The 18544-nt window shown below is 41.1% G+C and overlaps 3 protein-coding genes across 7 annotated transcripts; 1 reads left to right on the plus strand and 2 right to left on the minus strand.

Annotated features, from left to right (window-relative positions):
- Nucleotides 1–482: 482 nt before the first annotated feature.
- On the minus strand, nt 483–1974 carry LOC115687684 (chlorophyll a-b binding protein 13, chloroplastic). The gene is made up of 3 exons (XM_030613316.2): nt 1708–1974; nt 1403–1564; nt 483–1095 (listed from the first exon to the last, which is right to left on the minus strand). The coding sequence occupies exons 1-3, from the start codon at nt 1831–1833 to the stop codon at nt 586–588; spliced, it is 798 nt and encodes a 265-aa protein (XP_030469176.1). The 5' UTR covers nt 1834–1974; the 3' UTR covers nt 483–585.
- A 1199-nt stretch (nt 1975–3173) lies between these two features.
- On the minus strand, nt 3174–13783 carry LOC115687682 (double-strand break repair protein MRE11). 5 transcript variants are annotated; one of them, XM_056317300.1, is made up of 23 exons: nt 13473–13783; nt 13077–13170; nt 12695–12830; nt 12107–12264; nt 11728–11818; nt 10722–10841; nt 10566–10634; nt 10217–10308; nt 9941–10043; nt 9741–9848; nt 9567–9629; nt 9430–9501; nt 9212–9289; nt 8862–8924; nt 8718–8781; nt 8333–8415; nt 6959–7072; nt 6710–6787; nt 6220–6291; nt 5865–6121; nt 4986–5109; nt 4376–4567; nt 3174–3551 (listed from the first exon to the last, which is right to left on the minus strand). In XM_056317300.1, the coding sequence occupies exons 2-23, from the start codon at nt 13091–13093 to the stop codon at nt 3519–3521; spliced, it is 2187 nt and encodes a 728-aa protein (XP_056173275.1). In that variant the 5' UTR covers nt 13094–13170; nt 13473–13783; the 3' UTR covers nt 3174–3518. The 5 variants fall into 5 exon arrangements, with proteins under 5 accessions (XP_056173275.1, XP_056173272.1, XP_056173273.1 ...); XM_056317297.1 differs by having other exon boundaries at nt 4986–5112; XM_056317298.1 differs by having other exon boundaries at nt 4986–5112; nt 13454–13783.
- A 3610-nt stretch (nt 13784–17393) lies between these two features.
- On the plus strand, nt 17394–18166 carry LOC115687686 (uncharacterized). Its single transcript, XM_030613318.2, has 2 exons — nt 17394–17731; nt 17830–18166. The coding sequence occupies exons 1-2, from the start codon at nt 17594–17596 to the stop codon at nt 18025–18027; spliced, it is 336 nt and encodes a 111-aa protein (XP_030469178.1). The 5' UTR covers nt 17394–17593; the 3' UTR covers nt 18028–18166.
- The last annotated feature ends 378 nt before the right edge of the window (nt 18167–18544 follow it).

An 18544-nucleotide genomic window follows, 5' to 3' on the forward strand; every position in this document is an offset into this window, starting at 1 on the left:
TCAGTATTGTTTAATGATGTACATTAAAGAGCATTTCTTCCTATCTTCAGGCTATTCAGGCACTCGATAACAATACCCATTCGCATGTTTTCAATGGCCATGGCATTAGACAATCGGGAAACCGAACATCAAATGATGCCAACAACAATACTAAAATGATTAACTTAATTAGTTGTTTCACATACCTGATACGGCAAATTTAACTCATAACCCAAAAGAGACTTTAAAGTTTAAACATATGCTCCTCTATCATTCTATTGAAACATTGATTTGTTCATGATGTCACATTGATAAAACTAAAGTCACATAATCTTATTCTTGATGACAAAATGGAGAATTGACTCTAGGACAATTCGTAATTATAACTTTAGCATTTTGAAATCGACCTAGCATCATCCTCATAGTAAAAGTTATGAGCTGTCCCTGCCACGGATCACCAAGGAAGATCATCAAAATCACAAAACTACAATGGACCCACAACATGGAACAATAGTGCACATAAATTAAAGCTCTTGATTATGAACTATCACAAATTTACACATCCTCTCGAATCACACGCACTATGATCAATTTAGACCCATCAATTTATGACCCGGGCACAAACTTGGTGGCATAGACCCAAGCATTGTTGGCCACCGGGTTTTCTAGGTGGTCCAACAGGTTCTCGAGCGGGCCCTTCCCGGTCACGATGGCCTGAACAAAGAACCCGAACATCGAGAACATGGCCAACCTCCCGTTCTTGATCTCCTTCACCTTGAGCTCGGCGAACGTGACCGGGTCGTCGGCGAGGCCCAGCGGGTCGAAGTACTGGCCGCCGGGGTAGAGGTCGTTGCCCTCTCCGACGCCAGGGAGCCCGTTGATTCTGAAGCCCTCGACGAGGCCCATCAGGACGACTTGGAAGCCGAGGACGGCGAGGATGCTCTGGGCGTGGACGAGGTTCGGGTTGCCCAGGTAGTCGAGGCCTCCCTCGGAGAAGATCTGGGCCCCGGCCTTGAACCAGACCGGCTCCTTGAAGTCTACCCGGACCCATTTCTGTAGGACCTCGGGGGTGATGCAGCCCAGGGCTCCAAGCATAGCCCAACGCCCATGGATGACCTGATTTTTTTTTTGTTCAACATCAACCAGACCATTGTCTCAGGTGGGACTAATCTCTTCCTTAATGGAAACTTAAAACCTTCTCGTGCAAAAACTGAAGGAGCGCCAATGTATGTTTAGCATATTTCTTATGCATATTTCTAAACAAGAACCCTAGATCTCACACAAATCAGCATGAACTGAAAGCAAAACTGTGACTGCATTAACGTGATATCAGTTTCCCTAGTGGGTTGTGAAAAGCAGGAGACCGTTCTTCTCTCCCTCTCTTTCGAGAATATAAAAAGGGTTTAATGATTTGGTTTTTTACCTCAAGAGCCCTGTTGCGGGCAAAAGCCTCGGGATCAGCGGACAAACCAGCGGTGTCCCAGCCATAATCACCAGGGAATTCACCGGTGAGGTAGGAAGGAGTCTGAGCAGAGAACGGTCCCAAGTACTTCACTCTGTCCGGCCCGTACCACAGCTCGTTTCCCTAATCATAAAACGAGAGGCAAGAACCAGCAACAACGGTGGCAAAATGCAACATCAGCCAATGACCCACCAAACAAGAACCAAAAAAAACAGATTCATGGGCAAGCGAGCCTCAGCGACAAGAGACACTAGTAGTATTAGTACCATGGTGTACTTGCCGGTGGCCATGGAGACAACGTCTCTGAGAGCATTAGAGGATGATCTTGATTGGCCGAGGAATGGGGAGGGTCTGAGGACAGTGGTGGCTGCTGCTGTTCCCATGGAAGCCATGTCTGAAGAAGAAGAAGACCCTCTAGCTTAACTTGTGCCTCCAAGGAGAGCTCTTGAGATCTGAAGCTTCTTCGAGTGCTTGTCAGGCTCATCGAGTGTCTGGTAGAAGAAGGATTATATGTGCGCGCACGAACAATGAGACACGGACCCAAAACTGGTGGCCAGAATTTGAGGGACTTGGTGAGCTTGTGTTGCGGTGGGGATGGAGAGGTGTGAATCGGCCAATAGGAATGCTCCGATAGATTGAAGTATCTCCTCGTCATATCCTTCTATCCACATATTATCTTGTCTGTCGATAGGATATTTCTTTTACTGGAAATAGTGGATGGCGTTTTCTATGGCAAATAACAATGACACAAATGATTCTTAAACGTTAGTTCAATATGCAATGTGATCCCTAAACTTTTAATTTATTTAATGTGGTCCCTGAACTTTAACATAAGGTGCAATGTGATCCATGAACTTTTAATTTGTTCAATATGATCTCTGGACTTTTGGTACATGTTCAGTTTAGTTCTTAAACTATATGAAAGTACTTAATGTTGTCATTCCATTACTTTAATTATTTGATTTATTTGATGGTTGAATGTGTGGTACTTATTTAGTTATTTGATGATAATTTGTCGCGTTTTAATAAATTAATTTTGTGAGGTGTATTATGTGTTCCTAAAATTATTTGCCTATGACTATGGAGTTTCATACAGCGTTGACCAATACTTATTTTTCGTTAAGAAGTGTTCACAATACTAATGAAGCTGCAAGGCATGAAGATTGAAGAGGTGAACGACAGACATATTTTCCACACTTATTTTCGTATCATATTTGGATGAAGTTATTATAGCTTTAGTAGCGAACTCAAGTGCCAAAGGAATAGGACATCACGGATTTGTCAATTGTTCTCCATAATTGGGCTTAGGATCTAGGCTTTGACGTACCCTCCTAAGTCAAAATGCAGAAATTGGTCTTTGAGTTGAGCCCTAACCTCTTTCATTTCCTCATTTAAACAAGATTGAGCTCTCAGCCATTTTTCGGCCATTTTTTACATTTAGAATGTTAAATTAATAAATTATGTGTATTCTCAATTATAACGCACATAGAAATGCTTGAAGGCAAATGGATGCCAATTTCACATATAGGGCAGACGACCGAGAACTCGAAAAGTCTTGAGCGGAAGGAAGGTCTTTAGGAAACTAAACCATTTCGATGCCGAAGCCCCCGTTAAGACTTGCGAGATGATTACTCAACATCTCAGCATATGCCGATACGAGTATTAGCAATTCGCGTTAACCATACTAATGACAACTAGATTTCTCAATGCACCCATGATGAAGGAAAGAGCCTAGCCCAAGCAACGAGCCCAATAGATACCATTGCGAGATGAACCTCCCGCATAAGCCATGTACGCACTCAAATTTACATAATCTATCATTGCCAACAGCATACAGTACTCAAGAAACTCATAAATGGGGTTTCCTCACTATAGCCTTAAGAGATAATCCTGTGAAAACAGGAGCAACTCCGGCATCCCCTTAACCGTAGCAAGAGCACGGAAAATTGAGCACGTTGACTTCCTATTCCTCAATCAAGAAGCATATAGGCCAAAGTTCAATTATGCACTGCTTCTGACTATGGTATGGACGCAATGTGCGAAAGGCACTGGTGACAAGGCATGGAACCATAGTATCTCATCTTCTCAATGCACCATAGTTTCTCGTTACCTAGGAACCAAGAACAGAGCATTCAGTTCCAACAGTAAAATATCGACATTGCAAACAGGCTCTGCATCTTATCCACCTTAATAAGGTCCATTCAGATGAAGAGACAAACATGGACTTTCAACTGTAGTTTCAGATGCATCATATAGGGAGACAATGGAGCTTAATGAGTGAAACAATTTCAGCTGTAGTAATATCTATTTATGAAAAGAGAAAACTGTAGTTATAGATGCATCACATGAATCACGTTCTTCAGTCATTCATGTATCTCCATATAGTGAGAGATTGCAAAGGACGCGCCATTATAATATGAAATCACTAGGCATGCTACTGACAGCCTCATGGGCATTCTCATTATGGTACAGAAACCATATCAAGCTTATTTTGAATAATCAATTACTTCCTACAACTGCCGGAATCCTTCAGCGCTAGGCGTACACAATGCAGACCACACACAGATGTGACGAGTCTAGGAGATACAAGGTACAAGTTTCATCGTGTTTTTTTGAATAAAAAGACAGACAGGGCTATAAAGAATGATGTACTTCAGCTAATTAACTAGCATGAGTCTTTTATAAGTCAGCAATGAAAGTGTAAATTAATTACAGCAAAAAATTGAGCAGGCATTTTGCACTATTTCGTAGATCAGCAATTATGAGTCTGGTTATAAAGCCTCATGAGCAAACAAAAGAGCTATAGACTTGAACACTGAGGACATTCATCCTTTAAAAGCAGAGGATAGACTTCATAACATGTTGAGATATAGACAGTTTTATTTATTTATGGAAAGAGAATAAATCACTCTCAATACCATGAGAACTACTTACCCTGGTTTGCGATTTATTTGGTCTCTTTCCCACATCATCTTCATCATCGTCGTCATTATTGCTCGAGAGCATTCTGCGAATTGAAGAATTGTCAGTTTTTCTGCCACGCTTGGAAGATGCTCCTGTACCTCTACCCCTTCCCCGCGGGGCAGCTCTTTTGCGTCCTTTCCCTTGCAGATTCTCATCACTTCCCTATGGAAACAACAATTATGAGGAAATTCACAGCTAGCATGAGGGAATGCTAATTGGCCAAAAAAAGACCCTGCAACTTTGCAACCAGACTTCGACCCCCAAAAAAAAAAAAAAAACTTTGCAACCAGGCACGGTCAGACCAACAAAAGAATATTCTAATTTGATGACTCAAAATGCCCATTACAGTCTTATGTTTTTAAGATCGGTTGATATGCAATGGCACGAGTTGGACCAAGACAAAATTGTCATTCAAACGGACATTAATTTCAAATCGGTAACTTGCAAAGATCAAATATACAGAAACTCAACGAGGTAAAGCGAACATAAAGCTCATTTTCATGGTTGCCTGTTTGTGGGGAAGCACATGCTGACCCAATGGAAGAATCTCTTAATAGGGAGAAAAGGCATTTTTTCTTACTGAGCTTTCCTCAGGATCCTTGCTCACATATCTTCCTGTTTCTTCACTAGAGGCAGAATTTAAATCGTCCTCGTCATCAAGAATACTTTTGGCAGTGTTTTTTGCAGCCCCTGCTGCAGAGGTGCTGTAGCAAGAGAGAACAAACATAGAGAATTATCCTGAGTACTGATATAGAGGACTGCAGATTGAATAAATAGATCACTGAGAGCTAGTATAATTCATCCACTATCTGCACAGAAGACACATATCCCCTCTATATACCACTGGCCGCAAGAAAGGCATCCCATCATGTAAAGTTAAAAAACCCATGCAAACAAGAAGTTTTGGGGGGGATGCAGGTTCAACACAGATGCTTATGGACATCAGTCGATTTCACATCCTCGTTCTTTCTAAGATTTTAAGCCATAGGAAGCCGGTTGGCAGGCACACACACAGAGCAAGCGAGCTATAACTTATATGCTATAATATTGGCACTTTTCCAGATATTAGTTTGTCCGCAGATTACTCCATGGCACTCTATCCAAGTTCTCCGAGTACAAAAGCTCTGCACATTCAATTTAATGATCTCAAGAAACGACTTTCCAGATTGCCATTTGAAAAAACCATCGTTGAATTTGATCTATGCAGACACTAAACTGATGTCCTTGTCCTAACCATCACTATCAGATGGGGTTAGTAAGACTTTGGACAGAGAGCCTACTGTATCCACAAATTAAGCTAGACATTAATGCCATTTTTTTTCCCTGAAACACTTTGATTGCACAGCCAGATCACATGAGGACACAAATAATCTTTAGCTAGGTGATTGACGATATGGAACATTGGAGTTTGACTACTTTTATCCGTAAGCTCAAGTTCACGACTACATCCGCTACTAACCTTTCACGATGGCGAGATCCCAAAGCTGAATCAAGAGTAGTCTGCTTCAAATTACCGGATCCTCTTCCCCTGCCCCTTCCTCTTTTAGAAGTTTTCCCTCGTCCAAGATCTGAAGTAGCACGGGAGGATCTCGATACTCCCAATGATCCCTTCCGGCCTCTTGTGGCAGATTTTGAGCCAAGTATCTCTGCTGTGTCCTCATCATCGCTAAAAGAAACTGCACTTCCTATTCCTGCAGCACTCCTATTTCTAGCAGCCTAGGCAGAATTTAACATGTAAACTTTAGCACAGAATCAAAGAAGGATATTCAGCTTATGATCCTTGACAGTGTTTTGAAAGCTACAGCTAGATTTACCACCACAGAAGGTGCACTGGATGTTCCATGTGGGGCGTCACTGGGATGTACAGAACGTTCCTTCACGCGTTCCTGAAAATAAAGAGTAAAGTTGATTGTTGTTAGAATAAAAGTTCCCTGTAAAGGAGAAAAGCATCAATCTTTACTTTAGGCAGCACGTGGCAGGAAGAAGATGAGTTAAAAAGAGCTTCAGCCTATCGTCTATGGGGATTTAAACCAACAAAGCAAAAATAATGCTCAAGACTATCCAAGTTCCTAGTGTCTCTCATTGAAATGCACTTCTGTAAATGCATAAGATATACAAGAAATTCCTGCTTTACTCTAATAACAGCCACAATAATTGCAGAATGTCACAGCCTGACTACAGATTGAAGCAAATGAAGGCTAAAAAGAGCCAGTAAATTGGAAGGATTCCACATATAAAATGGTTGCATGAGACTAAAATTCATCACATTATAAGGATAACAAGTTGCAATAGATAACTTCTTGCCTCCAAACACTCGCCGACTTTAAGAATTAGATCCTCCTCCTCACATTTCGAGGTATCAGAATCCCTAGCAATTTTGTTCTGCACGTGTTCATAAGCAAAACAGTATTGGCACATAAGCGTAACAGAAACATAACATTCACATAACAGCATGAGTCACTGAGAAACTGTCAGAAGACACGATAATTGGCCAAGTAAATGACAGCTTAGAGTGATACCTCTGCAGCAACAAAAGCAGAATATAATACTTACACGAGTTTCTTCAAGATTTAGTTGCACGCAAGAATAAAATGCCATTTTATCATCCTTATTGACAAATTCATGCAATGCTTTATCCAGATCATTGACTGGGAGTATCTCCATTTTCTGCAAGATATAACAGCATATTAAACAATGTACGGACCTTACAAAGACTAAGGCTGCGCATGACAACTTGCCAAACAGTGTTTGATTCTGTTCTTTTGTTCCCAGAATCAGTTTGGGAACAGAAATGCGTTTGTTTAATTTTTTTATTCTGGGCACAATTTTGTCAAAAATTGTTCCCAGAATCAGTTTTAGAGCAGAATCAAGAATAAAAAAAAAGTAGCTTCTTGATTCTAGGAACAATTTTGAGAATCAATTTTTTTTTCTTCTTCCTTTTCTTGGTTTTTAATTTAGCTTCTAATGTCCGGCCCGAGGACCACCCTCGCCGGATCTGACGAGAATAAAATATTTTAATAAAAAATATTTTACCGGCCATGGCCGGCGACCAAGCCATGGCCATAAAAAAGAAAAATATATATTTTTAATAAAAATATTTTAATAAAAAAATATTTTAATAAAAAAATATTTTACCTGCCATGGGCGGTGACCAGGGCATGGCAAAAAAAGAAAAAATATATATTTTTAATAAAAATATTTTAATAAAAAATATTATTAATAAAAAAAAATATTTTACCGTTCATGACCAGCGACCAGGCCGTGGCCAAAAAAAATAAAAATGTATATTTTTAATAAAAAAATTATTTTACAGGCCATGGCCGACGATCAGGCCATGGCCAAAAAAAAGAAAAAAATATATTTTTAATAAAAATATTTTAATAAAAAAATATTTTACCGGCCATGGCCGGCAACCAGGCCATGGCAAAAAAAAATAAAAATATTTTAATAAAAAATATTATTAATAAAAAAAATATTTTACCGGTCATGGCCGGCGAGCAGGCTATGGCCAAGAAGGAGGAAAAGAAAAAAAAAGAAAAAAAGAAAGAAATATTAAAATATTTAAAAATATTATTAATAAAAAGAAATTTTGTGGCGTTACAAACGCATTTTTCTTTTTCTATTCCAGGGATGGAATTTTGGGCCGTTAACAAACGCCTTAAAATGCTCAGAATCAATTCCGGGCACAGAATCAAAAAGAATCATTTCTGAGAAGAATCTGTTCCCGGGCACAGAATCGTGTCTTTCTAGCATTCTCAGTGACAATACACACAATTAATCTGTAGCAATTGAAGTTAAAATGTGTGTGTGTGTGTGCTGCAACAAATTACAAAGCAAAGCAAATGTTATTATTATGGATTTCATTGGTAGCCATAAGAAATTTATATATGAACAATTCATTAAAAAAGCATAAAAAATCGGGAGTACCAGATTATTCTCGGCAACAAGCGCCTCTATGTTTTGTTGATTTAGCTCCTCAGGGCGAAGTCGCTCAGAATCATCAAAGTTTGCTACAGATCAGGAAGACAAACAATTTAGATGGCTCATAAGATGACAAAGAACGTTTAACAGCAATATACCCTTGATAATCAATGCTTTACCATTATAATTATTGTTGAGTAGACAAATATGTCTTGCAATTAGAGAGGGTGAATAAATAGAATTCGCTCAAGGTATTATGCACTTGACGAGTCATTTCTTTGTTCAAAGGCAATATGAAAGGTATGCATATATTGACTGGAAAGAGGGACAAGAAGTGCCAAAAACATAGATTACTAAAATCATTTAACTCCACTCGTCAAAAGATCTGTACCACTTTCACTCCGACCCTTTCTTGAAGCCTTAGAGAAGATTAATATATCTTGAGGATTAGCAACCTACAAAAAAAAATTCATCACTCCTGTTTTGACAGCGCTGCCAAAGATTACACAGTGTGCACCTTCTAATATGCATTTACCTTTCCAACATACTTTTGTCCAAACTTCTGGGGATTTATCGTCATAAATCCAGAGTAATCCACCTGCCACACGAAAAAGGAGTTTAAAATTCACTCTGAGCATGCATACACTAGCGGAAGATACCAATTCTTATCATAAAGTAAATAGAATCATGAGAGTGTTTCGCATCCATGAACAGAATCAAAAGCAGTGATAGAAAAGAGGATTGTCTGTGCCAAAAGGAAAGGAACTAAGAACTAACATATTACAAGTAGTAAGGGAAATATTAGTAGAAATAATTGAAAAAGAGTCGAGTTTTAAGGCTAAGTTGAGAAGGACAAGTAGTAACGATAAAAGAGGAAGAGATTACCTTAATCCGTATTAATGGAAGTTTCAGCTCAGACCTATTAGCTGCCTTTTTGCCGGACTTCTCAATCAGATTTCTGACCTGAGAAAAGTTTCAAGTTATGTGTTGACATAGAAGCTCCCAAGGAAGCACATCACAGGCAGTATTTTGCCACGAGCAACAAAAAAGGAGAGAAATCCGAAAAAGTACTACTTCCACTTGCAAGAGGGCAAAAGATGTACCACTTTGTCCAGATGCTCAAGAATTGAATTCTGATCATTCGGATCAATGTCAGTAACATCCTTCAACACAACCTGCACCATTCACATTATGTAGTCAACACGGAGTTTTTGCACATAAAAGAAATCACATTGAGTACCTCTGTATATTCAAAGGGCCTGATTGAGGTCAAAGGAATCTTGGTTGGTCGGTACTGATTACCCTATTTGATAATGCATTAATATCATTACACGATGTTAATATATCAGGAAGGCACACATGAAAACTTCAAAAGACACAGTCACAATGATAAATTCTTCTTTTTGAAGCCCACCTTAATTTCAAGAAGAAGTACATGCTTCGGTTTAGATTCCCCATCAATCAACGATGTTGCGACAGATGAACCTGGTTGTGTGATGTGGAATCCCATCCCAGGAACTTCCTGTCACAACAAGATCCACTTTGTACTATAGGTATTCTGAATTCACAGTTCAGAAGAAATTAAGTGATAAGAAGTATTCATTTGACTCACACCTGAGGGTCAATGATACATTCATGTTCATGGCCCCATACTATAAAATCGAGGAAGCGTGGTAAGAAGTGCTCATTTATTGCATTCTTAGGATTTGTTTTCACTCTGCAATAAAATAGCATATAAGCACAAAGTTTCATATGACGATGGTGATGACAAGAAACAGCATGTAAATGACTAGCAGCACAAGAATGAATTTGGGCAGCAAATAACGACATGTTTGAACATTTGCTTTTTATGCATTCTTGATGCAACATTTTCCAAGAGCAAGGCATCACCTGTTCTGATGAAGGACAAGAATGTTAAACCAGTCTGAAACTTGACGGCCCTCCTGAGGTTCTGGCCGCATCCACTGAACAGCATGAGGCGTCTGAGAACAACCCACAACATCTACGTGAGATTTGACAATCATTAGGCCAACAAACAATGACAGGGAAACCTTCCTTGTTTGCTATTGTTTACTCTTTTATCAAGTCTGTGGACTTGATCACCACATCACCCCCAAAGGAACACAACGCCAAAAAAAAAAAAAAAAAGACAACAGCAGAAAAAAGGGGTACACCAATCCCAACTACCAAGACACCCTGGTTCCTAACCATAGAGATGTCAGCTTTCATGAGACAATACCTGAAACATTCTATTGAGCCGTTCATCCCGAATGTTGCCGAGACCATAAAGGGCTACAGTTGTTGAACCCTGCATAGTTTTCAGGAGTTTCATGTGATGGTGACAATTTTGTGAGGCCAACAATCCAATAAGTTAAAAATACATTAGCTCACAAACCTTCCTTATAAGAATTGGGCTAAGAGTAATCTCTCCAACACCAGAACCACCAAGGACCATCTTCCCAAAATAGTTCACAAGATTGCATGCAGACAGAATATCAATGGCAGAAAGATTATCCTGTTGAAAGTCACCACCAAATGTAACTAGTGATCACATCAACCACAAATCCACAGCTACAAAAGCTACTGAGGATCAATACCAAAAACCAACCCACTATATTCAGCAGGTTCAGAACAGGAAGGGAGAGAAGCCTTGCTGATGCTAAGGAAAAGAAGAGAATCGACAAAGACAAGATTGCCAGTTTGACTAAACCTAAATTTAACTACTTCGGCAGTTCTTGTGGTTGTCTCTAGCTTACAGAAATATTACCCTTCCCCACGAAAACATTTAAACTAAGAATGAGCTGTTGATCAGCAGACCAGCTGTAAACTTGAGAAGTGAACTCTGTGAGAACCCAAAAAACAAAATGCATGTGCACTTAATAAAGGAGTTTAAGCAACAAATATGGTTTCAACAAAAAAAAAATCATCCGGTCAAACCAACACCATACCAAAACACAGCAACCTGCGATCCTATGAAAGATATACCCACCAAATAGTAATCTCTAATACAAATACATGCAATTCACTGAAAAGAACGGGGCATGTTAAAGTCCCATTCCTGTATCACATGTATAAGCATGTATATCTATGAGAGGACAATTTTCAAGCCCTTTCTGATCCTCTCTTCATTGAAATCTAAGAAGCCTGGACAGAAGTTTGATGATGTTGGTGCCATGATAAATCTTAAAAAAAAAACATGTCCAGCATTATGACAAACATTCACGACATAGAGGCCCCACGCTGTACATTACAAACAAACACCTGATCTAACTTTTTAGGGGAAAATTTACTCTTAATTCACCATTCAATTTAGACAAGAGCTTAGGCATATTGCACCTTCCAACAAATATGATTTATAAACACAAAAACATGCAGAAAGCATTTGGCCGCTCATTACATACCACTCCAGCAGGATCATCATGATTTCCATGAATGCTGAAGACTGGCAAGCCAACATTGAAGTGTGGATCTTCATAATTTACATGGCCAAATCTGTGAAGACAAGAGTGATCTATTATAAACAAAAGATCAACACCTAAATTATATGCACAATTCGTAAAAAAAAAAATGGTGCTGATGGATGCAAAATTTTGAATTTCAGCACAAAAGGGTGATAGCCTACGTTTTTGTTTTCTTTTTCAGGGGAGTTGGTTTCAACTTTTTCTCATCTCTCGTGTAACATGAGGTTGGTACAATTAAATCATGCAGCATGTCCTTCATTATTGTCCATTCCTCCAACAAGTAAACAATCAGAGCCATCATGTGTGAAACAATAATTACATATTTTGAAAATTTACGGTCTGATCGCTAACAACTTCAAATTGCACTGGGCGGTCGTTGAGACAATAGCGACGAAGAATCTCAATGGCCTTTACTAATGTTGATCTTGAGGGTTTGTTCTCATGGAAAAGATCGCCACCTAGAAGTAAGAAATCCACCTGATAGAAGCACAGCAAATGCCAATAATTCAGACAAAAAGATAACATGTGTGAGCAGCTAAAGAGACTTTCATTCGGAGAGTTCTTTTGAGAAAGACTCAGGATTTGGGGAATCGATTAGTGGTCCCAAAAGCAATCAAAAAACTTTATCATGCAAGTGTGAATGCATATTCTCCATCCTTTTTTCCAGGTAGACAAGATGTAGCATCTGCAGCATTAATTAAGTGCAGATTATTGGCTTGACGGACAACTGCCACTCGATCCAGGGTATTTAGCCATAAGCAGTAGCAAATGAATATATTTACAGGCCACTAAAGATGTATTATGCAGAAGAAAAAAGTACAACCTTCCGTGGACTAGTTTGAAACATGTAAAATAGCAAGGTGATAAAATCGTGGTAAATGAGACAAACAGGATTATGATTAGAAACCTCCTTTTTCTCAGCTATAGAGCAGATCTCTTCGAATGCCTGGAAGGAATCGTGCCGCCGCACTTCATCCTTCTCCATGTACCCCAGATGACAGTCTGTAGCCACGAGTATCCGAAGCGTGTTGCCGGCATCCTCCCTGAAATTGGAGGAAACTCCCGCATTATGAGATCAATTCGAGGCACAAGCTCCTTGCAGAGAAACCGGACAACAATGAATAGAGATCCAGGAACACTGCATCAACCACTCGAAGCAAGAAACATCTTAGGTAGCCCTGCTCTCAAAACCATACAGCAAAGCAAGGGAGTCTCAAGCCGAAGACCTCGGCTATTGTATCTCTCCGTACCAGCAACCGAACGGAATAAGAGCAGAAAAGGTCATATACCTCGGCAAGTCTCCCATGCTTACAGGACCGAACTCCTCAACACCGCCTACGATCACCGGCACTGCAAGAACATCTCAGACGAGTGGGACAGTGTCTGTACAAAACAAAACCATCATCATTACACTCGCAAAACCCAGATGCTGGACGACCCAACTCGAGTCGTCGGAAGAGGAAAACAACGCGGGACGCGCGCAACCATCGACCAGCGACATCGATTGAAAACCGGGGGGAGAAGTCCCAAAAAACCCTAGGAGACGGGTTTTGCCGCCCCCGATAACCGAAATGGCAAAAGGCAGAAACCATCGCGGAACTTGGAGAGTTAAAAACGTGAAGCTGCTAAACACAACGCGCTAACAGTTCAATCGCAGAGAAAGTACTTCGAGAGGAGACGAGAACCAGGACGCTAGCGAGCTCGTCATTTTCGTCCGCCTGCGACCTGTTCGCTCGATGGTTTAGCTTGGTTCTTCCGCGGCGAAATCGTGGAGGCAGCTCGAAATCGGCGGCTTCCGATGCAAGCTCGAAGTGAGGATGGCGTGGAACGGGATGGTGAGGGTTGAGCGTGGGTGGTGACTGGTGGTGAGTCGAGAGGAAAGGCGGTGGAGCCGGAGCAGAGAAGCGGTGGAGCCGGAAATTTCGAAAGCGCGGGGGCGGCGAGCGGAGACGCCGGTCGGTGGCTCGACGCTCGTCGTGTAAAGAGTGTTGCCCCGTCCGAGAGCGCGATCGTCGTTAGATGACGGGGCCCAATTGTATCGGGCCTTGAGAGGGGCATGATTAGGCCACTTTCAGAAAACCCCTAATACGTTTTATAGTGCAGTGGGACTGGATTGCAAAGGCCAGGGTGAACATGACCTTCTTGAGAATTGGTTAACCCACCCACCACTGGCCTTTCGAGATTTGCTATGCTCTGAGGTTTGTTTTATGGGCTCAGATGTCGGCCTCGTTGCGATCAGCATTTCAAATGGGCTTTGGAACTCTTAAGATCTCTCGAGCAAATATAAATGGTGTTTGGTTCAATTTTTGCTCAACTCTGGGGAAATGCAATTACATTTCCGAATGCATATATTTTAGCAAAAGATCGGTCCGGAGGTACTTTGAAAGATAGCATTTTCTGAAATGCGAATATACTTTTTTTCTTCCAACTTTACGGAAATGTCCCTACCTAATGCAACATCGATAGCTGGGTTTTAGGCAAGCGAGGCCATATGTGGCCGGTGGCAAAACCAACTCTGGCGATAGTCACCTAGGGTCGCACAACCCAAGCCTCATCACTTCAGGTCGAGCGACCTCAAGTGAGGCTGCCAGCATCAGATTTGGCTCGTTGGCAGCCAGTTTAGTCTCACGGCCGTTTAGGCTGCGCTTGACAATCATTCTGTGCCTAGAAACAGATTCTGGACAGAAATAATTCTTTTTTATTCTATACCCAGAAATAATTTCTAAGCATTTGAAGGCGTTTGGTAACTGCCCAAAATTTCTGTTCTTAGAATAGAAAAAGAACAGAAATGCGTTTGGTAACTACATAAAATTTCTTTTTATTAATAATATTTTGAATTTTTTTAATAGTTCTTTCTTTTTTTCTTTCTTTTTTCCTTTCTTTCCCCTCCCTTCCTTGGCCATGGCCGGCCGCCGGCGTCGGCGACCGGCCATAGGCCAGGGCCGGCGAGGGCCTCGCGGCCCTCGCCGCCAACCCCGGCGACGGCGAGGTCAAGCCTTGCCTAGCCAAGGCGAGGCCTCGTCGTCGCGGCCGCGAGCCACCCTCGTCGGCCACCAGCGAGGGCCGCGACGCCCTCGCCGACCTTGGCCTATCGCCTGTAGCCGGCGGCCGACGGGTGGCGAGGCCGAAGAACAACAACAAACTAAAAAAAGGAAGAAAACCAAGAAGAATTAGTTCCGGAAAAATTGTTCTAGAATCAAAAAGCTACTTTTTTTTGCTTATTGATTCTGTTCCAAAACTGATTCTTGGCACAATTTTTTGCAAAATTGTGCGCTGGCACAAAAAATTTAACAAACGGATTTCTGTTCCCAAACTGATTCTGGGAACAAAAGAACAGAATCAGTTACTATTTGGCAAATTGCCAAACGCACCCTTAGTCTTACTGATTTTGTGTGCTTTTGCTTTTCAAAGTGTGATTTTACCAAACACAATTTAAATCAAAGTCGTTTCCCAGTGAATTTTAGAATCACAATTCACCGAACATTATTTACATCTCACAGAACCCATTTAGCGCAAAGGTTTTTGCATTTCCCTAAAGTTGAATCAAACGGATTCGTTACCCTTCGAATTATAAATAAAATGGTTAATACCACAAAAAACTTAAAATTAATATATCTGTGATAAATTTATCCCAAACTAATTTTTTGACCACAAAAAACCTCAAACTAGTATACCTATGACAATTTTACCCTCAATAAGTTTCTATTAAATTTTACCATCAAAATTTTTAGTTGGATGACGCGTGGCAGTTGACGGATATACCAGTTTGGGGTTTTACCCTTCGTTTGTCACAGGTGTATCAGTTTGTGATTTTTCATGATATTAATCCAATTTAATAGAGGGTAAATTTGTCACAAATATACCGGTTTAGGGTTTTTGGTGGTCAAAATATTAATTTAGAGTATTTTTGTCACGGATGTATCAGTTTGGGGTTTTTGGTGGTCAAAAAATTAGTTTAGGATAAATTTATCATAGGTGTACCGGTTTGGGGTTTTTGGTGGTATTAAAACCCTATATTTTTTTACAAAGAATAACCTTCCTTAATTGTCGTAAGGAAAGAAAATTCAATTTTACAAAGTTTAGTTCCAAGTTTAGGTAGACCATCCTAAACATTTGCAAATCGTCATAACAAAAAAAATAATTAATTTTACGATGTTTTGTTTATAATCTCGATAGATCATTATAAACCATCACAAGCTTTCAAGAGAAAAGAAATTCAATTTTACGGCATTTAACCATAAAAATATGAGCCTAATACCCAAAAAAAATTTAAACTTTACTTTCTGTCCCAATTGTACCTTTTGTCCCATAAAAATCCTCAAACTTTAGGTTATGTCCCAATTCTACCCTAAACTTTTTGTTGTCCCATAAAAAACCCTCAACTTTAAGTTAAGTCTAAATTCTACCATAAACTTTCTTTGTCTTATAAAAAACCCTCAACTTTAGGTTCAGTACCAATTTTACTCTAAACTTTTTTTTATCTCATAAGAAAATCCCAACTTTAGGTATAATTTCATTTTCACTCTATTTTTTTGTCTCATAAAAGATCACATACTTTTACTTGAGTCCTGCTCTCCATTAGCCCTCCATCAAAATCGCCCTTAGGGATTTTGCGCTCGTCGATCTCTCCTGCTTGGGAATGTTCCATCTCTCGCAATCGAAGAGCACTCGAACAGCTCGTGCTTGAGAGTTTTCCATCTCTCAGTTGTCAATGAAAAATTTTGGACCGAGGGTTAATAAAAGCGGATTTGTAACTGAAGTAAAAGTATATGATTTTTTATGAGGCTGTAAAAATTTGAGGGTAAAATTGGGACAAGACCTAAAATTGGGGGTTTTTCATCGGACAAAAAAAGTTTAGGGTAAAATTGGGATAAGACCTAAAGTTGAGGGTTTTTTATAAGACAAAAAAAAATTTATGGTAGAATTAGGATTGGACCAAAAGCCTGAGGCTTTTTACGAGACAAAAAGTAAAATTGGGACAAAAGTTAAAGTTTGAGTTTTTTAGAGTATTAGGCCAAAAAATACGTAACGTCTGCAGATTTTCAAAGGCGAATAATCAGGTGAAACTGTCCTACACGTTTCGACGCTTGAGATTTTCTCATCTCGATTCAACGGCTCAGATCTATGGGAACACGGTTACAACTTACAACATCGTCCTTTTAGAAGTCTCCCGACGGAATGAATCAACGACAGATGGAGCGGGAGGAGGAGGCTGTGGGCAACTTGTACTCCAACTTCCCCGGTACAGACAAAAGATGTCTCTAGTCTCGTCCCTCCAGACATTCCCTGGACGACAATCTCCGGTCGGACACGGACAAAACCGCCAGCCCACCACCTGGCGAAATCCTACCGATGAACCACCGCACAGCTCAGTCACCGCGCCACGTTTCGCGCGATGATGAAGCGGGCCACGCAACGATCGTCCTTTCCGGTGGTGGCCTTCTTTGTTTTTTTGGAACGATGCATGTCGTGGCTCATGACTGAGATGACCTGTCTCGTCCTTCGCCTCCAGGTGCACAGCCCCCACCACCCCAACCCCGCGAAAACTTCAGGCACCACGTGACGTGCTTCCTCTTGCACTCGCGGTCTCCATCTCGGGTCCACCCGTGGCTCGTCCGTGTTGCCCACGCCGGACCCTACACTCTCTCCCCTCAGCTCCGTATAAACTCTCTTCGCCGCCCACATATTGATCCGAAACTCGAGTAGAACACTTTTGGGCGCGCACTTCGGCTACTCCAACCGGGTCCATTCTCAATACCCCACTCGAGAAGCCGAGCTCGAATCGAGAGGCTCGACGTCGCCGAGAATGCTCGAAGGGAAAGCGGTGATCGGCGAGACGGACATGTTTCGGGCCATGCAGCAGCACGCGCTGGATTTGGCTTCCAAGGCTCTCGACCACTACGACGTCACGGAAGCCACCGACATCGCCCGCTTCATCAAGCAGGTAGTGACGAGCGAATAAAACGAATTACTAGCATCGAATTATTCCGCGATATTACAATCACGAAGCGCTGATATGGGGAACGAACTTAATGTATGCAGGAGTTCGACAGGACGTACGGGCCGGGATGGCAGTGCATAGTGGGGACGGACTTCGGGTCCTTCGTGACGCACCGGTTCGGGTGTTTCATCTACTTCTGCATCGGAAGCCTGGCCATCCTGTTGTTCCGGGGTTCTGCAGGAGCTGACGCGCCTGATGCGAACCAGTTCGTGACCAGCATAGAGAGCGCCAAAGCTTAGCTCTGGGCATTTTCTATTCTCTTCTTTTTGGGCATCCTGACGTTTCTCGTGTCCTTCCGGGGGTTGTACAAAAATAAATTTGTTTTTGTTGTTTCCGTATATTCATCGACTCCATATTAATTCCAGGATTCTTGTCCCACGATGTTTGGCGTTTGTGTTGGTGGAAAGAATCGACATGCTGCCTGTGTGTCTCGTCTTCATCCACAAAATTTGTTGATATACATCATGAACGTCGGCAAAATTGTATGACTACTTTGGTTTAGAGGCATAAGAAGATGCTGACCATATTTTTCAAGAATTTATGTGACTGTCCTTAATCTACCAACAGTAATTTATAAGACCGTTACGCTGGTAAAATCCGATAGGGAAAGCGGAGTAGTAAACTCTCTCACTTCCATGATAAGCACTCTTGATAGACTCAACTAAGGTTAAACAATCTGACCCAAACTAGTAGACTTCCGTGGCTTCTGGAAGAGACAAATTTGAGGGCTTTACCTAAAGAGAGGGTTTCACCATG

The sequence above is a fragment of the Syzygium oleosum genome, unplaced genomic scaffold (assembly GCF_021117445.2).
Source record: "Syzygium oleosum isolate NSW1041296 unplaced genomic scaffold, Sole_v2.1 Sole_v2.13, whole genome shotgun sequence".
Lineage (NCBI taxonomy): Eukaryota > Viridiplantae > Streptophyta > Magnoliopsida > Myrtales > Myrtaceae > Syzygium > Syzygium oleosum.

What these genes read in the sequence shown, in the direction of transcription:
- LOC115687684 (XM_030613316.2), bottom strand. Translation starts at nt 1,833, where the DNA reads ATGGCTTCCATGGGAACAGCAGCAGCCACCACTGTCCTCAGACCCTCC. An exon ending in CCACCGGCAAGTACACCATG is followed by an intron (nt 1,565 to 1,707) that starts GTACTAATACTA and finishes TTTTATGATTAG; the next exon opens with GGAAACGAGCTGTGGTACGG. An exon ending in CCCGCAACAGGGCTCTTGAG is followed by an intron (nt 1,096 to 1,402) that starts GTAAAAAACCAA and finishes AAAAAAAATCAG; the next exon opens with GTCATCCATGGGCGTTGGGC.
- LOC115687682 (XM_056317297.1), bottom strand. An exon ending in AATGTATCATTGACCCTCAG is followed by an intron (nt 9,849 to 9,940) that starts GTGTGAGTCAAA and finishes TTGTTGTGACAG; the next exon opens with GAAGTTCCTGGGATGGGATT. An exon ending in GACAAAAGTATGTTGGAAAG is followed by an intron (nt 8,782 to 8,861) that starts GTAAATGCATAT and finishes TTTTTTTTGTAG; the next exon opens with GTTGCTAATCCTCAAGATAT.
- LOC115687686 (XM_030613318.2), top strand. Translation starts at nt 17,594, where the DNA reads ATGCTCGAAGGGAAAGCGGTGATCGGCGAGACGGACATGTTTCGGGCC. An exon ending in TCGCCCGCTTCATCAAGCAG is followed by an intron (nt 17,732 to 17,829) that starts GTAGTGACGAGC and finishes TAATGTATGCAG; the next exon opens with GAGTTCGACAGGACGTACGG.